The sequence below is a fragment of the Centruroides sculpturatus genome, unplaced genomic scaffold (assembly GCF_000671375.1).
Source record: "Centruroides sculpturatus isolate CEXI.00-Female unplaced genomic scaffold, Cexi_2.0 scaffold955, whole genome shotgun sequence".
Taxonomy (NCBI): domain Eukaryota; kingdom Metazoa; phylum Arthropoda; class Arachnida; order Scorpiones; family Buthidae; genus Centruroides; species Centruroides sculpturatus.
The window spans coordinates 1-27,494 of NW_019385144.1; the positions used below are offsets into that span (position 1 = coordinate 1).

The following is a 27,494-nucleotide window of genomic DNA, read 5'->3' on the forward strand; positions in this document are numbered from 1 at the left end:
TTTAAATTTTGACGTTAAATTATTATTATAAAGTAATGTATAAACGTGTTCATTCAAAGAAAAATAACAAATTCAGATTAAAAAATCTAATTGAAAATCCAACATTGAGTTCTCAATATTGGATTGAGTTGAGATCACTTCTTATCTGGGACTAAATATATATTTCTTCTATTAGATTTTACTTTCTTGCTTTGGTAAACAAGTTTATATTTAAGAATTACATTCTATTTATATTTTTGTTTACTGAAATTACTTAATTATTCAACAAGCCTAAGAAACAAAGGTTCAATTATAAAGTCTTTAATGATTGCGATACAAGCAATGAAGCAATTGTTACATTAATTTGTAAAGAAATCTACTGAAAATAATTTTTATATTGTTTAATTTTATCAGGATTTCATGTATATTTATCTATATAATGTTTAAAAGATATTCTTCATATACTCATCAATCAGAATATTTTGCATTTGATAATATTATATATTATATTTGATTGATTGAAGTATGATGATAAATAGTCAAATATTTAATTAATGATCGAATAATTTAAGCGTATGAATAGAAGATTTCAAAATTTTATTTATGAATTAAGTAATAAAATTTTTACATTAGATTGTCTTGATGTGATTTTGTAAAAATATCAACTTCTGCAATATATTTTCTTGCTTTTACATGTATTTGCTATTTGTTGGAAATATCATATTCCTTATATTATATTCACTTAATATTCTTTTATATTCCTTATATTCACCTTTTTAAAGAAGATTAAATGAAAACATAAGTGTTGTTGGTCTATTGGTAGCTAGCATTATCGAATCGGTTTGTATGTTTACAATAAAGAACTGATTACAATATTGGAAGGAATGTCACATCTTGTTAGTTAAACGCATTCGATGCTTCATTTTCGTCAATAATTCCAACGCTAACAGAATACATTTTGCAAATGGGAATCATGTAATTCATTGCATACATTAATGATCAATATTTCACTCCAGTTATTCATTACTGTTCTTGTTATAATTCACATTTTCGTAACTTCCTTAATGCCCCATTTATTTAATGTCTTTCCAGTAAAATACTTGTTTTATTTCAACAGTTAATCTGTAAAGAAAATTAAAATTATAATGATATTTGTGTTGTATATATTAATATAAATTCATATATACACATGTATATACCAGTGTGTTTACAAAATTATTTAAAAAAAGTTATCTTTATTACTAGGTAATTGCCTGAATTATATAAAAAAAACTGATGAATCTTATTAACGTTCTTCTGGTTTTTTTAATCAATCATTTTGTTTCTCATTTCTTAGAATTTGTTTTTATTCTAGAAAATTACAAAATCATTCACTTTTGAAACTGCTTTAGAGATTTTTTTTCTTTCTGATTTTTTTAATCTTAACTGAATAGAAAGTAAGTAGTTTAAATGAATGATTGGATGAATGTAATTGGAATTCTCATTTTTCCATCCAGATGAACCGTCCAATACAAGTGAAACCTGCCGACAGTGAGAACAGAGGAGGTAAGAAATACTTTGTCAAATATAAAATTTCTTATTTTACAATATTGTTATTATTATATTTTTTCCTAGTTAAGAATAACAAATTCTTTGCTTTCTAAGAATCAACATTCGAAACTTCTTTAGACGTTGCCCAGTCCATAAATTAATTTTATGCATCCGTCTTTTTTTAAGAGCGGAACGTCTCTCCCATAATCGTTAATGTGAAAATTAATTGAACAGATCAACCATAAATTATATACATCAGAAAATTTCGCGACTTCAACCTAATAACGAATGACTAATGAAAACCATGAACATTTAGGTTCTATTAATAAATATAATACTTTTTTCTAATTAGACAAAGGGGAAGAAGAAGGAAAAAAAAACTTAGTTTTTGAAGTTTAAGTAATAACGGGATCATTTAGTACTACCAAATGCAGATTCGATTTGCAATTTATGTAGATATATACTCGCTACTAACGATGGCAGGATTTTCATAATAATGAGTGCTGGCAATGTAACCTGAATTTGAACGTGGTCGGGTTACTTAGGTTTTCAGTAATTATTTCTAGGAAAAGTGTGTCTATGTGCTGTAATTAAATTATAAAGTTACGGACTGAGCTACGTGGCATATATATGTACAGAAAACAAACCCATCGATCAAACGACTAGTCAATAATCCTTCCCCTTTCTGCTTAACAAGAGTTGAATGTTATGTCCGTGTGGCAGAGTGAACCTCAACGTGTCTGCATGAGCATCGCTACTGTCTGCTTAATTACCAAAATGTAACTGGTAATTATGTGACGTACATGTTCTGACTGGTGGATTTGTCTCTATACAGCTAAAGGGCAGGGCAAAACACCGAAATTTTGCGATTCTCACAAAAATCTATTGGTCTGTACGTTTATTTTCCAACCGAAACGATTTTATTAGTTAGTTTGAGTGTAATAATGATTTTTCACTTATTTAATTGACAGTTTCAAAGCTTAGATTCTTATCTGAAACACGCATATATAGTCTACTTAATTAACGCATTTGGGAGAGCGAAAGACCTAATATCATTAACGTGAATGTCTATCGCGCGAGTTTGTTCATATTTAAATTATCTTTAAATTTTGACGTTAAATTATTATTATAAAGTTTCATTTTGTAATTTCAAATTCCATTTTATAAGCGCGTATTATTATTATATTTTTTAAAAATAAAAAGTAATATAATTTTTAAACAATTTCTATAAATTATGCATCGCCCGTGATGATAATCGCATTGAAGAAGTATGCAACACGTTACAAATAAAAAAAAGAAACTTAAATTGTGAAATAATACGAACGTTTACTCCAAGTTTATAAAGATAGACATTTAAAAGCTTCAACCATATCGAAATGAGTGTAAGAAGATGAGAATTCGCGTAATAATCTAACAGCATTCGAGAAAAGAATAAAATAAAAATAAATAAAACCGTTATGCAAATGATACAATTTTAAAAATAAAACGTTGGCAATTTCAGTAAGTTTGGTCTCGTTTCTCATGTTAAAAAGTGAAAAGAAATTGAAAAGTCTGAATCGTTCTTAAACGAAACATTGAACAACCAGCTTAACCCCAAAAATACGAAAGAGGTAAAGGAGAAATGCGTTGGAGTATTTGCTTATCTCGTCTCATTTGCATAATCCAGAAACGAGTCTGCTCCGTAACGTATTGGCTTGGCTCGTCACGGAAAGTAATCGCCCACCATTTGCATGTTTCGTAAATTTTGTTTGCATCAAACCTTTCCTAAATTGCTCCCGGAGCGAGTGGAGACGTGATGCACATTCCGAACTTTTCTCTTATAACTCGGAAGGGGCAAAAACTCCCGAAAGATCTAAGATTTCCTAGTCATACCATTTCCATCCCAACTATCGCTGCCAGACCAGTAATAATCGCAATATATATATATATATATACATATATATAATTGCATTTATACTCCTTTTATAATTAGCATTTTCTAGAAAAAAAGGAAACATTCGTGTACGTTTTTTTTAAAAATTATTTCTCGTTTAATAAGGACGATATCTGAAATGAAAGACTAAAACTAATATTTTTACTCGTCGCTTTAATAACACGATAAAAAATAAACATTATCTGAATAACAAATTTACAAGTTCTATAGTTCTTTATTGATTTCATAACACAGTTACTATAGGCGAGAAAGTAAAAAGAAAAAAAAAAAATACATTGAGCACGCACACGTATTATTAAGTATGAAACATAATTTAAAAATTTTCTAGGAATATTATACACATACAAACTTCTAATTTGGTAATAAAAGTAACTTAATTAATCCTACTTTTAAAGAAATAATTTATTTTCTAGCTTTATAAATACGAGCATAGAATTAGATATGAACATAATTTATACTTCGAACATTTTTTAGTGTATAGCGAATTAACTCACCTTGACCTTTAGTTAACTCGTAAATGTGGCCTCTAATAAAGAAATCTTGGCAATAAAATTAAATTTAGAACGTTTTACATTACGTTTATGTAAGTTTCTTTTTAATTATTTTTATATAATAAAATATTAGGATTATTTACCTTTAAGTTAATTTAATTGGTGACGATTTGTTGCTTTTCTTAAAATATAAATTTATTCTTTAATGTGATTTTTAAAAGTTTGTGGTTGATTAAATTATTCTGCGATGTTTCCTCAAGAAAATTAAGAAAAATTAGTATTTTAACGACTTAAGTTTTTTTTTTTTTTTTTTTTTTTTTTATGAAATTCGTTAAAACAGCGGCAGCACACACTAGAATAGCTCGTCGACGTTTTTCTTTCGATATAACGCGATAAATATTCCAGAATGACACTTCAACAGCGGTAATTCCTTTCTGTTTATACGTAGAAAAACTCATACAATAAATATTTAGACAGTTTATGGCCTTAAATATCTGTTTTCACAGCCCGTACCAACAGGTATCTCACGCATGGTAAATATATAGTGCGTAACTATCGAGTGCGACATACGAGTGTTTCTCGGCCTTACGTGCAGAGAAATCTGGTTGCTGACGTAATATATGACGAGATTGTAACGTTGCTACCGTTTCCTTACAGGAAACGACCCAGTCTCCGCTTCGTAACGATCTCACGGATACGACATTAGGGTTTCTGTCTGGCGATTGAATGTTATCGTCTATCCGCCTCGACTAAGCCTCATAACGGCCTCTGTTACAAAAGCAGTAATATCCACACCAAAGTATTTCACCCATGGAGTGAAAGAGGCTGTGTAGAAATTGCTTCACCTTCATAATATCTGAGTAGAGTAACACTTCCTTTCATACACTGCTAGGGATTGTTATATGGAAGGGTTAAATTGTTGGTAAAGAGGCTTTATCGCTCGAGTTTCGTATGTTAAAACCGTATTCATTTTACAAGCTATAACGCCTATAAATTTCAATTAAGTAAGAATTTAATTTACCATTATTGCAATTAACAATAAAATTTATTAAATTGAATTTTTAAATATATATATATATATAGGCTATATATATATATATTTATTTATACACGTAATTTTAAGTACGGTTTAATTTCGTTTGCCATTAAAATATTTTAATATCAACTTAAATCATTTCGTTACCAAGAAGTAGTTTTGGAATATTCAAATATTAAATTTCTGCCAAGAAATAATTCTCTAGCGAATATTTCCAGTTGTGTAATAAAAGATAATAATGGTGGTAGTTGTGTTTAACTTAAGGGCTGAATTTATTTTAGGGATATTTGAATTCTAAATGTGGAGAGAGATGGTCGCGTGCTTTTTTTTTCCTTCCCTTTCCCCCCTTTTTTACATCCTCCTCCTGGGATACAGATTACCAAGAATCCATTCTGCGAGTCGGATTGAGATTATGGGACGTTGCCTATCGACAACTCGAGGGTACAATTTTCGGCTTCGACTTCTCAGATTGCTAAGCTGACCCGTCTCCCCTACATAGCTTCAGTCCAACGAGTCTCTTGAGAACGATTAGCATCCATATTACCTCGGGCCACCTGAGACGTAACTTATTGGGTGAGATAGCCCGCTCCACCTTCACACTGCATGCTCTACCGAATCCTATCGTTATATTAAACCTTATAGTTGCAGTTAGGGATCACGTGAATTGTCGCATCTAACATGCAATCTATAAAAATATAGCATATATTGGTTTTGTTTATTGTAGACCACTTCACTTTTGCTTCCAGCAAAACTCGCTTTAAAAATGATTCGACTTTAATAAAAATTGATTGCTTGCTTTTTCTATATTAAAGATAGAAAAAAGTACGTGTTTACAAAAAAAAACAAAAAAAATAGTTTTATTTTATTGGATAGAGAAGACAATTTTTTTATTAGAAACTTTAATACAAAATGTGATATTCTGGACAGTTTAATGAATCCACTTCTTGTGTTATAGTGGGGGAAAAAAAAGAGATTTCGGATATTTGTAACCAACAAAATGCTTCTAGTCATATTGCTGGATGGATTTAGTGTTATTTATGCGGATAATACAGTTTATCATATTATGATATAAGAAAAAAGTATTGCCTCTTACCAGATTTGTCTTCTACTCCCTGAAAGTAGAAAATGGGCCTAGTCCTCTGAGGACACAAATCGACAGCCACAACTCTGCATGCCGTTGTCATAGTAACCGTCAGATGTAGGAAGGAGTGAATATTGTCATACAGGTGGGAAAAGTTTACTTCTACCCGTTCAACAGGGTTGCAGCTTTAAAAAGCGGGAAAATGTTCTTAAATTGGCATAATATTCCATACATCAATTAGTATATACATTATAATTTATATATAAGTTTATATATAGGCTAGGAATTGCTATAAAACTCGGCGTGATATTACATAATGTAAAAATTAAATTTCCAACTTTATAATTAAATATTTAATGGCCTATTACAAAGTTTTAATAATATAAATCATCATTTTGATGCCGCATCGATTAGATATTCGGCATATCGAATCGCAACTTCGTGCTTGATGGTACAAGAGAAAGCTTATTCAATATTTAATATAAGCATTGAGTAGGTGCTATTCATCTTTGAATTCATTAATGTAAATTTAGTACCGTTAACATATCAGAATATGATAGAAAAATTAACATGATGAGCCATGCCTATCGGAATATTTGAATCTTTAGATGATGATATTTTAAATGGCAGTATCATGTAAAATGTATCACAACATATATAATATATATAAACCATGCAATTTTTCTGTGTTTTTCCTTTTTTTTGTACAGTAAAAATGATTTATTTCTTTCCTATCATTTTTGGATATTCTACTCCCTTCGAGCTTTGTAATCTTGCGCCTTCCTTTCTATCTTTTTTGTGATGGCGATTCTTTTCCAAAAAACGAAATTCATCATTTCTTCTCCAAAAAGTAGCTAAAATTATAAAGAATGAATATAAAAACGTGAAGTATTAATACAGAAATTATTAAAAGAAGTTGCAAACAGAGCTTCAAATTAATTTAAGATTACATTCTCAAAAATTACTTTTAAATGAAGAAGGAGGAGAAAGAGAGAAAAAAAAAATCAATTTTTCCCTCTTCCTCTTCTTTAAGGATTATTATGTCCAGAAATATAACAAGTATGTGTATATATTTATATACATTCTAAAGTAAAACAACGTATATTTTATATATTACAACTGTTGAGATTTATTGAACGTTTAACTTATCAAAAATTTAATGGCGAGTGTTTTAAAATATTGATTGCACTTTTTAGTTGTCAAATAAAAATCAAGATAGAAATGCCGTTACATAAGAAAAATTTTTACTTTACTAAATAATTTTTTTCATATTTCATTGTTGGCAAATATTTTGTTTTATATATATATATATATATATATATATATATTTCCTAACGTAAGAGTTTTAATACTAACTAAACTTAAGTTATTTATTCAGACATTTTCTATTTTGAATGTAAAAGACTTGACGTCTTTCAATTTCGGTTGGTCTTTTCTTCTACTGTTTTGTTAAAGTCGAATTCTCTGTTCTTTCAATTTTACTTTTCTTTTGAAATGGAGATTTAAGTTTCAGATTTACGATGACGTTATTGCTTTCTAGAGTTTTCTCGGTAAACAGGAGCGATTTAAATTTGTTGATCGCTAGCTGAAAGCCTTTCCTTTCACATCATATAGATTCCTTTCTTGCAAAATAGATTAAGTATAAATGATTTTTCTTGATCATATTACTAAAGAAAAGATTCGTTACTCTCCAAGAAATCTATAGAAAGTTTTTACTTATAATACAGAGTATAAATCATAATTTTTTTTTTCTAGGAAGAATTGAAATTTTGATGATCTATATATAAAATATTTTTCGATTAGTTTATTGTCAAACAGTGAATTTTATGATATAGTATATCGGAAATTGTATTATTTTAAAAATATTTCCATACTCGAAATCATTTAGAGTAGTATTTTCCACTGTAAATGCTGGGAAAAGCAACGAAAAACACAACGTCCTTATCAATATTCTTGTCTCACAATCCCACGATTGAGGTTCTGGATTGGAGTGAGACAATTTCATTGGATACAACTTGATAACCCACTTGTTCAATACTACATACGAACAGGAGAATGTTTTTCTCAATTGCTTTTAGATTACTTGTAATTTATAAAGAATTCTACCAAAATTACAACTTAAAAATAAACCGAACGGGTAGTCATAAAATTGAAAACGGCACGTGATGTTGAAGATAGTTATTTTTCTTCGCACCCCAGTTTAGTTTATAGAATAAAACGAATGTATATTTTAATTTAATGAGTGTTAATGTAATTAGTGTGTAGAAATTACATGGGATCTTCGTAGCTTGCAAGTCTTCAGTGTTTAAGGTTCAGTTGATTGATTAGTTCTTCATCTCCCTTATTCCCGTTAGTAGTTTATCCCAATCGCCCATCCTCATTTGTCTTCTCGCCTATATCTCAGCATTCTTTCACTTTCCTGTCATGTTTAATCGTTTATTTTATTTATAAATAGAGTATAGTAAACAAGTTTTATAAATAAATAAATTTACAAATTAAAAAAAAAATAAGTTTTAATACGGTACCTTCCTAGGAAAAAAAATGATCAAAGTTTTAATTCGATAAATCCCTCAAAAATTTTTTGGCAATATATTTTTTTGTATCGCCATTCTGTTTAATCAGAAAAGTGGTTTCTAAATTTCACCCAAAGCTTTTAATTTTAAAGATTTATTGAAAGAGAAATTTAATTTTGTATTTTTATTAAATAGCTTTAGCGATTTTTAGGAAATATATTAAATTACGAATCTAAGTTTGGAAACTTTCTTATTGATTATCTGCAATTTTTTTCCTTTATTTTCCTGATTTTTTCTTTATATATTTTTAATCAGGAAAAAATATCTCTCTAAAGATATAAATGAATTTAAATTTTAAAAAAGTCTATTTAAAGACTTTTTTTATGGTTTCTTAAAATTAAAATTTAGTAAAATAATGCGAATTTTTGTAATCTTTTAAAAATAAAAGAAAAATCATTCTAAATCTTTTAAAATATAAAGAAAATTTATGCCGTTTCCTTTAAAAGTATATAAAGAATAATTTTTGTTTAAATCTTCACAGAATTTGTTTATAATTATAAAAGATTTTAACGTTTTTTCTAAAAAATTAAAACATTTGCTGAAGGTTTAAAAAATTATTTGAATATATGCAAATATTATTGTAATATTAGTATAATATCACTAAGAATATTCCGTGAAATCTTAGTTTTTGTTCGCTGCAGCATCGTTAATGAAAGCAATAAAACGGCTTTAGAATCTTGTCGTTCCGATAGAAAACAGCATTCCATAAGTCAACAAGTGTTCTAAAAACCAGAATGTGATTCCTGACAGAAATACCAATCCGAAGGATTTTAGAAAGGATTTTGTTGCCAAATCCCAGTAGAGAAACCAACAAAATGTAAGCTAACAATCCCGGGATTTCCGATACGAAAGGTACAGGAAATAACGGGGGGGATGAAGAAACTGAACTCTTCGATAGAGAAGTCTCCGCGAAGCTGGCGATTTGAGAAGCGTGAGTCTCACCAACTGAAAGACACTCGTCTCTCGAGACACTCCACCAGTTACTGTTCGCCTGCAAAAGATCGACAAAAAAAAAGAAAAAAAATTCTCTTCGATATTGCAATTCGAAGATGCTAGAAAGAGGAAACCAGTTGCCTCCAGGGAAATAGATCCAAGGTAGATTGCTGCGCATTCTGGTCCTTTCTACTTCTAACACAACAGTCTCAAGATGGGGAATACTAGGTGACTTTTTTTCTTTACTGAGGTGAGGTCTAGAAGAATATCCCATAGGAACTGGACCGCACCATATGGGAGAAGGTTGTTTACTCGACAACTGCTTGTGTGTGATCTCAGATTGTTGGCTTCTCCCAAAAGAGGAGGATTTTTGTAGTTTTTTCATTCACCAGACATTCTGTACATGACGTCGAAGATCTAGTTTTATGTCGAATTTCATTGAACTTTCGAGATACAGCATGGACTTAAAACTCCACACAAAATTACAGACCAGTGAATAAATAATTGAAATATTTTTTAGTCCTTTATATAATTTACTTATTTTGAAAATTTTCTTTAAATTAGTTAGCTCTATATAATTTTTATTTATAGGCTATCTCGATTTAGGCTATCGTTACTACTTCCATCTCCACGTTGAAAGCTGAATAATAAATATATGATAATTTTATGAATTATTTAGAATTTTAATAGTTTATATTTTGCATTTTAGAACTGAGCAGTATTATTATGTAAATTACTAAAGAAGAAACAAGAGATGTCAACAGTAAATTATAAAGTTTTATGTTTATTTTTGAGAAAATCGATCAGTTCAAAACTGCTCAACGATTCCAATCCACTCTTCTTAATAATTAAAAATGTCTTAGAGTTTATAGAAAATTTATAATTGTTTCTATAAGAAGCATCTAATGGAACATTTTTCGACTTTGAATGAAATCTTAATAAAATTTAAAACGTTTCGTCATACTCGAGGGATACCAGGATATGAAAAGATCAAGATTTTTCTAGTTCCGAGGATTTACATACCTCGAAAAAGTTTAATTTTCTAGTCATAAATCCTTACACCACAACCGAGTTTTAGTATATAGATATAACTCCTTTCCTGAGAGGATCTGAATAATATATTATAGGCAGTTATACCGATACGTTGACTAGAAATGTGTCCAAAATGTATCATATATAATTCATTTCCTTAATATAATATTCCTCATATCTTATTCTTACCTGTAAAACTTTGTGAACATATATATATATATATATATATATGTATAGAGTATACATTTATCTAAATAATAATAATTTTCATATTAATAGACACANTATGTCGAATTTCATTGAACTTTCGAGATACAGCATGGACACTCTTTCGAGATACAGCATGGACACAAAATTACAGACCAGTGAATAAATAATTGAAATATTTTCTATCATAGCAATGAAAGACTAAAACAATAAAAAATAAAACGTGTAAATAAAAAGATAAGTTATATTATCGTCATTTTAATGTTGAAAGTATCGAAGAATATATATTTTAGTAAGTGATCCTGTATAATTTTCTATGAAGAAAAATTTTTATATTTGATTTTACTATTTTTGCTTGGAATAATGTTTCTATTAATATCGAAGCCATTATTATTATCCTGATAAGATCATCAATTTTATATAAATAGAACTTATTCGTTGATTTTCGGTTTATCACGAACGTGAACTAAAACACGAACATTTTAGAATTTTGAATATAAAATTGATCAGTGAAATTTTAAAAATAAGTCCTACAAATAATCTATAGTAAAATATAAATATTTTTACAATAAATTATAATATTGATTAAACAAATTTAGCATCTGTAAGGATATATATATACTGCTAAGGAGAGATAAAATAGATATATTTAATACGGAAGAGTTTTATGAGATAAATTTAATCCTCATGTAGAATCATCTTCGTAATCCTTAATGAAAATATTCGTGTAGAACACAAAATGTTGAAATAATTTAATATGGGAATTGAGCAGCGATTATGGAAAATATAAATAAATATTTAAGTGTTAAAGTAGACATGGATGTAAATCTACGGTAAATCTTCGTGTCAGAAAAATGACACGAAAATCCTGTAGAAGTTGGAAAAGATCTGTATTAAAAATTATATTTGCTAAAGGTGACAACAAATTTAATAATAATATAGTTGCAGAAATATATGCAGGAGTTAAATATTTAGTATTAACGATTATGATTAAAGATACAATTATTAGATTAAGTTATAATTATACTTCATCAAAAATTAAATATTTTTAATTTCTAATAATTAATAATAAAAATACTTATAAGTTAATATCAAATACTTAAAGCAATTAAATATTTATCATTATAATTTGAAATTAAATAAGTTACTAATTGTAATCTTTGATGCGTTAAAGCACATTTAATGACAGTCTATATATATATATATATAACACCTCCATACTAAATTATTAAAAATAGCTAGCTTTATTTACTTATTTCCTGTCAAAGTATTATTTCTTAACATTAGAAAAAAATATATTTTTACAATTTATATGATATATATTAAGCGTAGGCTAGTTTAACTCTGAGCTGAATATTATGAAAACAGCGAATTATAATTAAATTAAACCCCTAAAAATAATTTTAAATTCTAGTATACAACTTAAACACGAAATAAAATTATCAGTAAAAATAATTTATTAGTCTTTACTGTTTCGATAAACAAAGCATAGAAGGTTTTCCCTTTTGATCTGTCATCATGCATCACACATAATTTGCTTTCAATTAATTTATACAAAATAATATGTAGATGAAGAAGTGTAACATAAATTTCACAATATTTTATCACAAATAAATTATTTATTGTTTACAATTATAAACTAAAGTGAAAAGATAAAAATTGAGAGATAAATTGATATTTTATTCATAGAATTATAATGATTAATGATATATTTGTCTTAGGCCAGTTAAATTATATAANAATATTAAAAATGATATTTTGATCGGTCGTATTTTTTAAAATCCATTACTCAAGAAAAAATATGATCCATTACTTATCAAACTACCATTTTCACATAGATGGACTAAGATCTGAATATAATTTAAAATTGAAATCCAAGAAAATGGAAATATAAATTCAACGAAACTTTAGAATTATTAATCTGGCATTAAAATTGGAATAAATAATAGAATTTAATTTGCTTAATATAATTATTAGTAATTTAATTATATTTTATTGATCGGATAGTTTTAATAAAGTTTTACTCATTTTATTATTATAAATATGTTATGAATATGATAAAGCACTGAATTTGCTACAATGGATATTTTCGAATGTAAACTTTTTTCATCTTCAAATTTTATTTATAATATTTGCTCTACATGCAATGTTTTCTATCCATATAATATACTGTTATTTACATTTCCCATACGTTTTTTTTTAATCAAATATCTTTCCATCATGTAGTTTCTAAAAGGAGTAGTTCCCAATATATTAGATATGGTACTCAAGATGCAGTCCTCATTTTCGTTATTTAAGTCCTAGATTTAATTGCTAAAAATTAAATTTAATATCAAGCGATTTGAATAAAAATATTTAAAGTATATAAAAAACCATTTAAAATATATTCTGTTAATTTTTTTCAAGATTTTCTATAAGCTGCTGCTGGACTTTCCAATTAAACTCTGGACGTTCTTGTACGCGGATGAAAGTTCGTTTCCTAGAACGATCTGAAAATTTCAAGTCTCTGTCGTAAACGGTTTTCGAAATATTCATTAAACATAAGTGGAGAACGAAGGAATAAAATGCTGACATGTCTTTTTTTAATATTAAAACATTAGCTTTTTTTTTGTAAATTAAATATAGTTAATAGGTTATACATTCATCAGCGAATCGTTAGTAAGGCATAACTGTAATTTCATTGCGAACCGATAGTATTATGATTCTTTGATCAAATTTTAGATGATTTCTAAATGTAATGCTTAAATTAATTACTTATCAGGAATCTATACTTAAAGCTACAATTAATATATCACTGCCAATCGATAATAAGAATTTCATCCAGTGTAATTCATCAGATAGATGCAGAGATTCTTATTTTGCTCGGTTCTGATAAAACAAACTAAATTATTCGACTAGTTTAATCTATTAATCATAACTTAATTTGCAGTAATATTGATTCAGATATAAATTACTTGCCTAGTATATTCTCTTCTTTTCTTTACATGGAGAGCATTTGTTGGGTTTACACGCAACAATTCAAATCAGTTTTCACTTACAAATATAATTAACGGTTGCAAGTCGAAAAAGACAAACGTGATCGATTAGACTTAACCAGATTTTAATATTGAATTTTTCTGTTATGGTACAAGGCCTATACGATGGAAAGAAATCACAACTTTAACTTTTCGATTAATTTTGTTTGAAGAAAACTTATTATTAGTTCTATATCCAACTAATTCCAAAAGCAATTCGTTATAAAACCTTCAAGGAAAATGTATTCTTTCGTCCAAAGTAATTCTCAGGTAAAGAAATGAATGTCTAGAAATCGTTTTGAAAACAGCCCGAAGCTGTGGAAATTTTAATACCAAAAGGGGATGGTTATCCATATAGAGAAACATTTGCAGAAGATGTAAAATAATTTTTTTTTTTTTATATATATCATTTTATTTTTTCAGTTNAGTTACTTATATATATAAAAGTTTTGCGAGAAATATTTCTTTGCCAATAAAATATTCAATGTAAATCAATAAATGTTTTAAAATTTTGCTTAGTCTTAAAAATTTATTGGCAATTTTTGTCCAAATCAATTAAAAGTAATGGACGTTCTTAAATCAATTCGGTATTGAAATACAGCATTACGTTCTGAAGTTATCATCGAAGAAATAAAAGGAACAACTACTGTTAATCCGGTATTTGAGATATAACAAGCAGTAAACAATAAGATTTATTATGTTTCAATGAATAAATGAAAGATTAATTTGAATCTAATACGGGTCAATACATGTAACTCTTGTTTTCTTTCTTTAATCGAGGCGTATACTTGTATACTATTCAGTATTCCACAATATAAATAATTTAAATATTAAAAATGATATTTTGATCGGTCGTATTTTTTAAAATCCATTACTCAAGAAAAAATATGATCCATTACTTATCAAACTACCATTTTCACATAGATGGACTAAGATCTGAATATAATTTAAAATTGAAATCCAAGAAAATGGAAATATAAATTCAACGAAACTTTAGAATTATTAATCTGGCATTAAAATTGGAATAAATAATAGAATTTAGCGTTATAACCGGAAGAAATAAGATTTCCTGTAATTTTCTTCCTTAATAATAACATCTGTATTAGGCAATATCTTATAGAATTTAAAAATTTAGAGAAGTAATTTAAAATAGATATAAATTTAGTCAACCTATTAAGCATTTTTAACATTGAAATCTAGTATTAAACAATAGTTTCCATGATAAAAAAATCAAAAGAATAGAATATGCTTTTTCGAGAAAAAAGTAGTATCTAACATTGATCGATTGAATCTTAAAAACTTAAAAAAAAATTTAAAATAATACCTATCCTTATTATCATTCAGTTGTGTTTTTGTTACTAAAACATATACTAGAGTTTTTGAAGCAATTATCTTTGGATAGACGGAAAGTATTCCAATCGGGATTAAGTTAGATTTTCTGCCTACACTTACTCATGCTTCAGAGTATTAGCTTTGGACCGAGTTAATCTTTAACTGAAGATGGGAAAACATAATGCTATTTTTTTGACAATGAATCAATACTACAGATAATAAATGGGATAAGACTGGCTTTAATATAACATCAAAGGTTTTCTGATTCATATAAATAACAATTTCTAGGACACCGATAAAGTTTTCTATTAGATGAATTTTGTTTACTTATTATTATTCTTTAACATCAGCTTTCAAGATTTGAAAGAAAAAAAATATATATGTATAAAATTATTATTTTTTTAATTAAAATTGATTATTTGAATATAAAAAGATGTATTTTTTAATCCCAGAGAGATATCAAAACTATTTAATTTTTTTTAATCTCTATCTTTATTTAATTAAACAGTCGGTCGGTACTTTTGAAACGAAACTAGATTAATAAATAATGCATCAATTATTTTTTCGGTTTGATGTATTTCTTTTTTATTAGATTTCTCATGTTTCCTTCATTATTATCCTATACTGTTTTTGATGGCAGACCGCCTTTTTTCCATAAAAATGATAATCTGAAAAAAATTTAAATATTATTTTTAATTTTTTAGATTATCGATTATTTAATTTATTATAATTAAAAATTATGTTAAATTATAATTAAATCGAAGCGTTTAATTATAATAAATTCGCAAACGACGATATTTTGACTCGACCAAAGCCGGATATCAAAAGAAAGAAAAAGAGCATTATCGTTTGTCCAACAGGATGTCCACAGCTTTGATGGATCATACGGAGAATAAAAGATAAGAAGGAGAAACTTTAGCTGGAGACTGATTTTAAAGTCGACCCTTCGTTGAAGATAAAAGGACCTCAACTTCTATAACTCACAACCGACCTCTTCGCGAACTCTGCCTTCTGTTATCAGTAAACTTCTTTATACTCTTCCTCCCTGCATACTTCTAAAGATAGCGGGACGATCCCCAAAATTCATCCACGGTTATCGGGCATTATAACGTGAAGGATTGCTGAATTATGGAAGATTTGGATGACTGAAGGTGAAATATCACCAGAGACTCCAGTTATTTCGCTTCACTGGATGCTGGCTTTTTTTTTCGTCCAGTGTCTTTTATGTAAATGGGTTAGATAGTTGTAGCACATCAGCCAGAAAATTACAATTGAGCTTTTTATAAAGAAAATTTTCACTTGATGGCTTATAATTGCTCTTAATAATTTAATAAAAATAAAAATAGTTAAGAAAATGTGTTCTTTTTTTTCTCTTGATAAAGTTTCTCGAGATATCGAGCTTGTTTATTATCCTTCATTTTAAGATAAAATTTTTAGGCTTTACGAATCAATAAACGTAGACATAAAAATCAGGAATCAAGTTCAATGTTATCACTACGAGTTTCTTCCAAAAAATAAATTCGATTCGTCACTAACCTTCGTAAATTTCTTTTTTTATTATCTGTTATGAAAAAACATGAGAAATTTTCGATAATGCATCCTTGGGGATAAAAATGGATTCAATAGTATCTTCTCAACACTCACTATTAGATACCTTACTTTGGTTGCTTAGGGGCATTACTTTAGCTATGTCCATAGCTTTTAGAATATAGAACTCCTTGACTTTCGATCACTTGTAGCTTCTTGACCATTGCAGTTATTGCTAGGATATTGATTGTGAGGAATAGAAAGAAATAGGAAAATGTTTCTTTTCAATGCATTCCCAATGTAGTAAAGTTTTATCTTATATAAGACAATATATTGTATTGCGAAACACATATTGCATTCAATACTTTTCGATAATGTTTACTACAACTTATTTTATTACCAAGACAGTTTATTTAAAGATATATATATATATATGTAAGTATATATATATATATTTCATTAGTGTTCTTTAGAAAATTTTAATTACAATTTACACAAAAATAAAAATTGTATTTTGTTTTTTACTTATATTTTTGTTTTCAGTTGGAGTTCTCTGCTATTTTTATTTTTAAAAAATATATAATATATTATTTCTCACATTTTATATGTAAGAAAGCCGTTTTAGTAAGGGAATTTGAATGTATTCAATTCAATAGAAAGATAAACTATGTGAAAGGAATTATTGATGATAAGAATTCATTTTCTTGTTTCTTTCTATAAATGAAAATATTTGGAATTTTCTGTTTTTTTCCGAAAATTCTTCAATAATAAATGGATATATAATCAATATCTTTTCAGTAGTGAACTAAAGAGGAAATAGTTATTCTTTCAGTAGCTGTCATATCTTATATCCATATTATCTTTTCTAAACAAAGAACCCCATTTCGATGTGCTTGGTTTCTCTTAAATTCTCTCTTCTAAACGAAGATATGAAGAAATATATTCACAATATTACTTATCTTTTTTTCTCATTTTTTTCGTTAAAGACCAATTTATGCTTATAATAGGCCTATTTTCTCGCCAGAAGAAAGATTTATATTGCCGTTTCAGATCAATATAGAGAAAAAATTCCGTATAAAAATTAGATTATGCCATATATTTCTCCATAAATTGCTTTTCAATTCGTGATGAATGCACGTCTAGATCCGTTTTACGTCTACATCTATGCCTACATCCAGTTTTGGTTTATCAGCTTTATTTCACTAATACAGATGATAGAACTTAATCCCATAGTCGCTCATAGTGATGGAGACTTTTATCCTATGAATACGATTCCGAATCGGATGTGGAAATTTTCCCAGAGAATTGAATTTGGAAGCTCCATAGGAAATTAAATTTTTTTTAGTAAATTCTTCACTATGCTGTAATGATCTTATCGGATTGTTATCTGATATTAATTGCATGAATATCTAATGTCATATTTACATTTTAATACGTTTTTATACGCTATTTTTATATACATTACACGTGGAAATGTTTATCTATGCACAAAATTGCATGGAAATGTAACTTAATTTTAATAGATTTAGTTGACAAAAAGAGGAATAAATTTTCATATAATTACACGCGAAATGTTTCATATTTGTAAGCTTTGAAGTGATGTTACACGAGAATTATGTTATAGGCTTTCATCTGTCTTGTAAAAATTACAAATGATGATATATAGGTTGCTTTATCTATTTGAATCCACTCATTATTGAGAGTAATATAACTTATAATCATATTAAAACATAACTCCTAATTGTTATTTAAACGGAAAATGGGAATAACGAGAGGAAACTTATCTATTATTGGATTAATACGGGTAATCCATATCAAGCTAGAATTTTCAACCGTTATCTTCATGGGTAGGCAAGAGTAACATTGTCAAATCCTATTCTAATCTCGTCTCTCGTTCATTGAAACGTAACGCCAAAGACTTGGCAAAATAGCTTGGTTGTGTCGTTTACTAGCTGAGCAGAGAAGGCTGTACCTAATCTCATTGCACTTCTAAACCCTAAAGGGAATACGAATGTGCAGCAGAAACCATCTTTGTCAAAGGCGATTATGTGAGTTACTAGGGATGTCGCATTATCCAAAATGGAAGACATCAAAGGGAAAGGGTCCATCCTTATCCACAGAGTTGGAAGATATTTTAACAGCTTTTGCTCACCGTTATTACGATTACATAAATCGTTAGTCTTACTAGAAAAGCGGCTTTTCCTACCAGATAGCTTTCTATGTGAAAAGTTGCTAATTAGCATCACGTGTTGGGTAAAATGATTTAGAATAGTCTACTTATTTTGTAGCATTCGGGTAATGTGATAGGCTTATTATTATTATTACTATATAAAGTTACGTTATACATTTGAGAGAATTTAGTATATTTAGTCACTTAATTGAAAGATAATATTCCTTTTGAGAAATACCATTACCTCAAATGTGTTATTTATTAAAATAATTAACAAATTTCAATTATCGTAAAAGTCTAAAGTAGTTTTGAATATGTTACTAATACCAAGAATTACTTGGAATAAGTTTGAAAGTTTCGAATATCGTTCCATTTATCCATATTTACCGATTTAATTAGCCTATATTCCAGTTAATTAATCCGAATAAATAGCTTCGATTTTCGGACATTGTAACCTAATCAGAAGTTTTTGAAAATGTCAAAATACTAAGTCATTTGTTCGCTAGAAGGTAAACACAATTAATGGCATTCTAGCTGAGTGGCCTAATTTCTTCTTAATTCTTTCTTGACAATAAGATTTTAAAAAATAACAATAGCAAAATTAAAATTAATAATAATTTACATTTTTCATAAAGTTTAAAACGAAACTTTTTCGAGAAATTTATATTTTAATAAGATTTAATTTTATTTTTCCAAGTTATTTAACATTTTAAAATATTTTTCTATTTTAATTTTTACATTTTATATTTTAAAATTTGCTTCTAACAACTTCGAGTAAAATTTTATAACGGTCGTATATTTAATTAAATTTCTCTTTTAGCTAATATTTTTCAAATTAAAAACAAAAAAAAAAAAGAAATCTTTAAAATTTAAGCAGACTTTTCTTTATATGAAAGAATAATAAAAATTATTTAATCTTCTAGCGCATTTTTAAAGCTTTAACATATTGGCTAATTTAAAAGTTGAATATAAAAATATGAGCAATTATAAAATATATGAAGAAAAATAAGAGAATTTGATAATGAAAACATAGAGATAAAAATAATTTTAAAAAATTTGAAAATTTTTGGTTTGTAAGTGGCGCTGCAGTTTAATGCGTCAAGTTGGAAAAATCGATCGCTGGTACCAACAAGTGACGTCAGTGGTATGCCGAGTAAAACTGTTGCATAGCCTGTTAGTCAATTGAAGGAAAATATGTTTAAGGAAAACGACTTTAGCAAAATGTTTAAACTTTAAAATAATTAGAAATTAACCCGAAGGAAAATTTTAATGCACGTTTAAAGATGAAATTATATCTCTAAACAAGAGCTTGAAAAATTACTTTTATGAGATTAGAATGCTAATGACTGGAACTTCAAACTACATTTTAAAGTTTTCGGTGTTCATTAATATGATAAATGATGATATAAGTTAATATATTAATAATAATACTTGTTAAAATTATACGAAGTAAATCTAAACCTGTAATACTATATATAAAAGGCGCTAGAAATAATAACCTCCCACCTGCATTCGTTATTAAAATTAGACTTTACGTGGTTTTATCTTACTCACTCAAGGTGTCACCTAAATGATTAAAATAGATCTATTCTATTAGTTTCTCTTTAGAAATTTTTATTATTCTTGTTTATCAGAAATCTGCATTGATAAGCTTTTCTTTTTTTCGGAAAATTGCTATTTTATTTTAAGTTTTTATGTTATTTTAAAGTTTCTGCAGGCGCCAAACTCCTTTTCTAAGGTTTTAAAAGGCATAAAATTCTCGAAAGAGGATTATTTTAAACACAAACTTCGAGAGAGATAAAAATACTAAAACAGTGTTGGATACAGTGAAGCATTTCAGTATAGTAACAGTATTTTTTAGAATATTATATAAAGCATTGTAAGTAAAACAAAGCATACATTGCAAATTAAGTTCAATGATACGAAAATTCGTGATAAGGGAAAGGATGTGTATCCTATACAAATGCCTTAAACTTTAAACTGGATTCTTCTTCCGTTGCCTTACACTTGAGAGAATATAAATTGTACAATAGCTTGTATGAAAGAAGAAAACAATTTTTATATACAGTTAAATAATATAAATCACCTGTAGTTAATAATTCAAGTCAAAACGAATTTGCCGAATTGATATTTTTAGAAAGGAAACAAACGAGAGTTTCTGAAAAATTAAAGATTAACGGAAGGTTAAATAGCTAATTTGTTTTAATTTCGCCTTAGAAGATAAAAATATTTACTTTATAATGTCCCTAATAGTTGTTTAGACAAGATAACAATAAATTGGTCGTTCCGTTCTCCAATGTAGAGTGCAATAAAATTCTTTTAAGAAAACTCTACCAAAAGATTTATGAATTACATTACATTCCAAATGCGAACTACCAATTACCTACTTAAGGCAGTTTAGAAATATATGTAAATGGCTTCATGGCACGCTACGGGATGCAGACAATCACTTTCAATGTTATTTAATCAAGATATGTTTGGATACGGCACAAACTCTTCTCTGAATGAAGTTTTGTGTTAGCTGCGAACCTCTGATTTAGTGTTCGTGGCACGAGGTACGTAGTGTCACGTATTCGACAAACGATGTGCACTCCAGTAGAAAAATGTGAAGAGAATCTCAGGGGAATCATTGCTGTTCAAATGCGATTGAATCAACGCAAAACACTCGATATCATCCGAGTAGCGACCTTGTTTCTAAGGAAAACAGTAATAAAATAACAATGTATTGTTTCGAAACTAGCTTTGACTTACTGTCAATCATCGAAAACAATAGAAAGTCGTGTCAACTCCTTAATTTTATAAATGTAAATACTTTCTAAACGAATGTTTACATCAATATCTATTATATGCTTTATAATATGTAAGAAAAATAAGGAAATATTAAATTGTTTCAAATCTAACAGTGTCCGTTTAAAATGTAGGCTATATTATATGTATATAATGTATATTAATGTTCCGCTTGTAGTACGTTAATGATAGTTTAATGATGTTAATTATAAGAATAATAATTTTCTTAACACTATTCTCATATTTATTATCGTTATGTTAATTTAATTATAAAATAGCTTACATAAAAAATCTTCATTAACTTTTTATATGAAGTATCTTAGTTTTAATAAATTTTCTTAGAAACTTTAAAGTATTTTACGAAGAATTTTATATAAGAATGTTTTTTTTTTTTTACTGAAAGGTATTTAAATATATATATAGAGAAAGTGATATTTATCAAAACTATTTCTTACAGTTTTAAAATAAAATTGGATAGATTTTCCAGAATTTTTAAACAAAGTAAACTTTCTCGCTTATTTTAAAACATGTTTTTAAAATCAATTTTCGGTATAATTTGTGGTAATATAATTATATTGTGAGTTTACGACGAACGTACATTAGTAGTGTACATGTTGCGAATAATAATGTAAATATTATAAATAATTCAACATTTAACATTTTAAATAATACCTGCGTTGAGAACTTTAGATAAAAAGAAAATTTACCACTTTCTCAATTAACGTATATAATTTTAATTAAATTATTTATTAGAGCAATAAAAATTATTTTAGCCCATGATAATTTTTTTACTACACATAAATTTTAATTACGCTGTATTTTTTTGTACCTTTTTTTTACTAATAATGCTAATAAAGTTTCTTACGTAATCTTCTATATGGAGTTACATCACCCATATCAATGTTTAAAAATACATCAGCACACTTTATGAGATATAATCTTCTAGACAGACTCACCATTGAGTATTAAAAAACATCAATTTCTCTCTCCAGACTTTTATTTTCTGTAATGAAGTTCTATATTGTTATCAATAACAATGAAAACGTTGATTGTGGAAATATATGTTATATTATACTCTTTCTTTTATTCTTGTATAGAAATTTATATCTAGAAGGATCCTGTCTTACAAGATAGAAAGTTTGATTCGGGAAAACACGTATTCAAGCTATTGCAACGTTATATCTAATAAATGTATAAGTTATAACTGGATTATAATTTATATCTCATTATGTAAATTTATATAGAATTGTATAGAAAAGTAAGAACTTCAATTTACGCGGATATCTGGATTGTATCCGTATCATTTTATTACTTATCAAACTACCATTTTCACATAGATGGACTAAGATCTGAATATAATTTAAAATTGAAATCCAAGAAAATGGAAATATAAATTCAACGAAACTTTAGAATTATTAATCTGGCATTAAAATTGGAATAAATAATAGAATTTAATTTGCTTAATATAATTATTAGTAATTTAATTATATTTTATTGATCGGATAGTTTTAATAAAGTTTTACTCATTTTATTATTATAAATATGTTATGAATATGATAAAGCACTGAATTTGCTACAATGGATATTTTCGAATGTAAACTTTTTTCATCTTCAAATTTTATTTATAATATTTGCTCTACATGCAATGTTTTCTATCCATATAATATACTGTTATTTACATTTCCCATACGTTTTTTTTTAATCAAATATCTTTCCATCATGTAGTTTCTAAAAGGAGTAGTTCCCAATATATTAGATATGGTACTCAAGATGCAGTCCTCATTTTCGTTATTTAAGTCCTAGATTTAATTGCTAAAAATTAAATTTAATATCAAGCGATTTGAATAAAAATATTTAAAGTATATAAAAAACCATTTAAAATATATTCTGTTAATTTTTTTCAAGATTTTCTATAAGCTGCTGCTGGACTTTCCAATTAAACTCTGGACGTTCTTNAGTAAAACTTTGTTTTATTTTTTAATCTTTTGAAAGATTTAAGGGGGTTGGAACCTGTTGATACGAATCTGGATAAGCAATTTTGACTATCTTAACGCTATTTATTTTAGCGTAAATGTATCATCATCACGCAATGTTTAAATAAAATTTCTATTTAAATAGAAAGGGAAAATTCATCAAAATGACTAGAGAATCCATTCTTGTTTATAATCATGGAACAAATAAAGAAAATGAATATCATTATCTTGATTGAGATACTAGTTTTATAGACTTTTCTAATTAAAAATTTATTTTTTGAATATTAAATTTTATATACAAATGCATGTGATTTATAATTAAAAAAAAAGGTCATTTTAATTTAAAATAATATACTCTGTAACCTATATTTTATTATTAATGTAGTATTTTACGAAAGAAGATTGATCGAATTTTTAGGAAATAATACAAATAACTTCGGTTGGATTTGGCTGACTTTCTTAATTTTATGAAAATTATTAATTAAATTAAAGATTCTAAAACTGGACAAAGGCAGTAGATAAGAAAAAGAAGCGATAATACAACTGCTTTTTTGCTTCTAAACGTTAACAACGCCCAAGAGTGCAGATGCCCGAAACTTTACAACACCAGCAGCAAGCAGAAGAAAACCAGCAGTCACAAGTTCGGTAGCAGAATTGCGGCGACATGGAACCGATTGGGATGGATCTCTTCAACTTTTATGTCCCCACCGATAACTAATGGTTCAGGTTGACAAAGGACTACGGTTACACTCAACCTCCTCTTGGAATGTTGTTGCTGTCCAGGGAGATACTTTGACGCTTTACAGCTTTGGTGGTCTTCTGTCAAAGAATGGACAGTCCTCTGCTGCCAATACGGATTTCCAACTAGATATGTTAGTTAGTCAATGCAATAAACTTCCTTTCTTCTTATTTAATACTAAAACAGTTCTCTCTCTCTTTTTTTATGATGCTTCTACTACAACTTATTGGAAACATTTTTTAATCGACGCAGACAATTATATGTAGAATAATGTATATTTATGCTTAATCTTTTAAAGTTTTCACTTCTTTAAACGATCGCATATTTCGATATTTCTCAAAATTTTAATGCAGTTTTAAAAGTTAAAACGGTGTAACTTCCATTGCATATTTCACTAATGAATATTAAGCAAAAATTCTTTATTAGTCGTCTTTTTAAATTAAATCGTTATTAAGTTAAGTTCGGGATCATAATTAAATATTCATTTACTATACAATTATTTAATTGTACTATTATTATATTAATATTAACTTTACAGTTATTGCTGCATGTTAAATTTCCTATCGTTTAATTTAATATTCGACAATTTAATGTCTTTTCGTATTCTTTTTAACACGAAAATTATTCGAAGAATCAATGAAAGTATTCGGAAAATATTTTAAATATTTTAATAGCTTTTGGTAGTTTTAGAATTTTCATTTGATCGTGAAGTTGCATTAAAGTACAATTAAAAGTGATTTCTACTCTACTTAATTTGCTTTCTGATCCGATGTAAATGGAGTTCGTTTACTTCGAGCTTTATATTAAATATTGAGCATTTTAATGTAATTATAAAGGAATTATAACTAAGTATTTAACTGATATTATTTATTTTTTGTGTATAAATTACATGTTTTGTAATCTGTCCGTCCTTCAGGAATCGAAGGTAAGAAAGATAGTTAAGAAAGTAAGTCCACTCTTTCCAACAACTTTTCTTCCGATAATGTTAGACATTTTCCACAAGTTTAGAAGTAGTAATAAGACATGAATCATTTGAGGAGTGCAATTCCGATATTTGCCTAGACGGACTATGAAAGTAAGAATACGTAAGCAGGGACCTCACGATAAGTTTTCAAGTTGTTAAGCTGGGCTTCACTATTTTACTACATCTCAAAGTGTTCTTAAGAGACTCGGTAATCGAGTTTTGTGCTGATATATTGAAAGTTAGGAAAAAGTCTTCCTTTCGAAATTGTTCAGAAAATTTAAATTTCAAAAGTGATGTTTATTTTCCGAACTCGATTCCCTGACCGTATTAAGTTTCGTCAACGTAATCTGAAAGATGATTAGATTTAACATTACTCAATCTATTCAACTTGGCTATTATATAACTCGTCCTATTACCATTTTTTCTTATATAAAGGCATATATTTATTATTTTAATAATGGTGACGAAAGAATGCAAACTCAACGTAAGTCAAAAAGCCATTTTGTTTCCATCATCGTTTCGGTGCAAGAAAGAAAACTGGAAATTTAGGAATGTTTATTGCTATATTATGCTGATTCAACTTTTTTATAGGATCATGTTTATATAAAATTGCTAAAATTCAAGATGAAATAATATCCTGTCATTAGGAAGAGGATGATACCAACTAAAAATGGAAGAAACTTTATAGTCCTTGATGTATACAACTGAATAAGGAAGAAGTGAAGTGGTCTATGTAATGTGCCGAAAGAAATTTCGACTGAAACTATTTTCTAGATGGAAGAAAAGACGTTCCGAATTATTCAAAATAACACTTTCTACGTAGCCATTCTTTTAGGTATTTTCATCAAATAATGATGAAGCCCAAATAATTTTAACCTAAAAGACTGTATTCTTAACTATGATACAATTTATATGCAAAAAAATTATTTAAAATATATAGGCTTGTATTTAATAAATCTGAAAACCTTTCTTTATTCATATACACTACTTTATTTGAATATAAATAGATTTTTTGAAAATTAAAACTGTGCGAAGCGATGTCGAAAATAATAGAATTTGCATGAAAGTAAAATATAAAATAGTCTCATAAAAATATGATTTTTTTTCTTATTTATTGAAATTGATAAATTTACATATTGATATATTTCCCCTATTATTCTATAAATACTATATGTGCAAATCATGTTTAGACTTTCAAAAATATGAAAGAGAAATTCATGAAAGATATGCTTAAAAATCGTGCAACAAATTTTAATAGTTGGGTTTTGTAAATAATTCAAACGGTTTCGTGTCGCAAGTCAAACTTTATTCAATAATATACAGTTTTCTATGCTATTCTAAGGTCTCGTTTTGTCCCTTTAAAATATTAAATATATATATCTAAAATATTAAATGCAATATTTCCAAATTTTTAATTTAATCATTATATTTTGATTCTTAAATTCAGTTTATTATATATATACAGTATATAATAAAATTATAAAAAAATCTTATAAAATATATATAAATTTCTTAACATGTATAGATTTATCTTTCTAATTTGGGTTAGTGGAACAATTATTATTACATTTTTTAAATCTTTTTGTGTGAGATAAACCTAAATTGTTGGAGTCAGCTTTACTTATTCGTATAATTGTTATATTTACAGTAGCAACTTAATAATTCAATTTATAAACAAATAAAGTTAATATATTAAGTGACATTGTTGCAAATAAGCTAATTTTATTTACTTCGTTATAAATCAGGTACGATTGATGGAAATTCTTTCGCTATTCTGCATAGCTAATAAACACAGACGTAGCGAAATATACTAACAAATCTTTTCTTGTTAATTAAATGTATCCTTAACTGGAAAAATATTCTATGCTGTAATGTTTACAAATATTAAAATGTTTAGTAATTTACTTTTTTCATATTGATAAACAGCGCAAAATTAAAGTAATATCGATGCAAATTGATTATTGAAATAATCTATATTATATTATTATATATATTACTTTAAAAAATATTTTAATTATATTTTAATAATTAACAAAACTGGAAATGTCTAGAAAGAATTATTAAACAGCAAAAGATATAACAAAAATTGAATATACAATTGTCTCATATTATTTTATAAAGTTATAAAAAAATAGTTTTGAATTAATTTTATGATTAAAATTATATAAAAATATGTTATTTTGCCTCAATATA

General features: G+C 27.2%; 1 protein-coding gene across 1 annotated transcript in view; it reads left to right on the forward strand.

The window, feature by feature from the left end:
- Positions 1-1,470: 1,470 nt before the first annotated feature.
- The window catches only part of LOC111635381 (CUGBP Elav-like family member 4), an 86,127-nt gene continuing 60,103 nt past the window's right edge, over positions 1,471-27,494 (forward strand). The window contains exon 1 of the mRNA XM_023380335.1: positions 1,471-1,524. Within this exon, the coding sequence (XP_023236103.1) occupies positions 1,476-1,524 (49 nt within the window). The 5' untranslated portion in view covers positions 1,471-1,475. The remainder of the gene's footprint in view (positions 1,525-27,494) is intronic.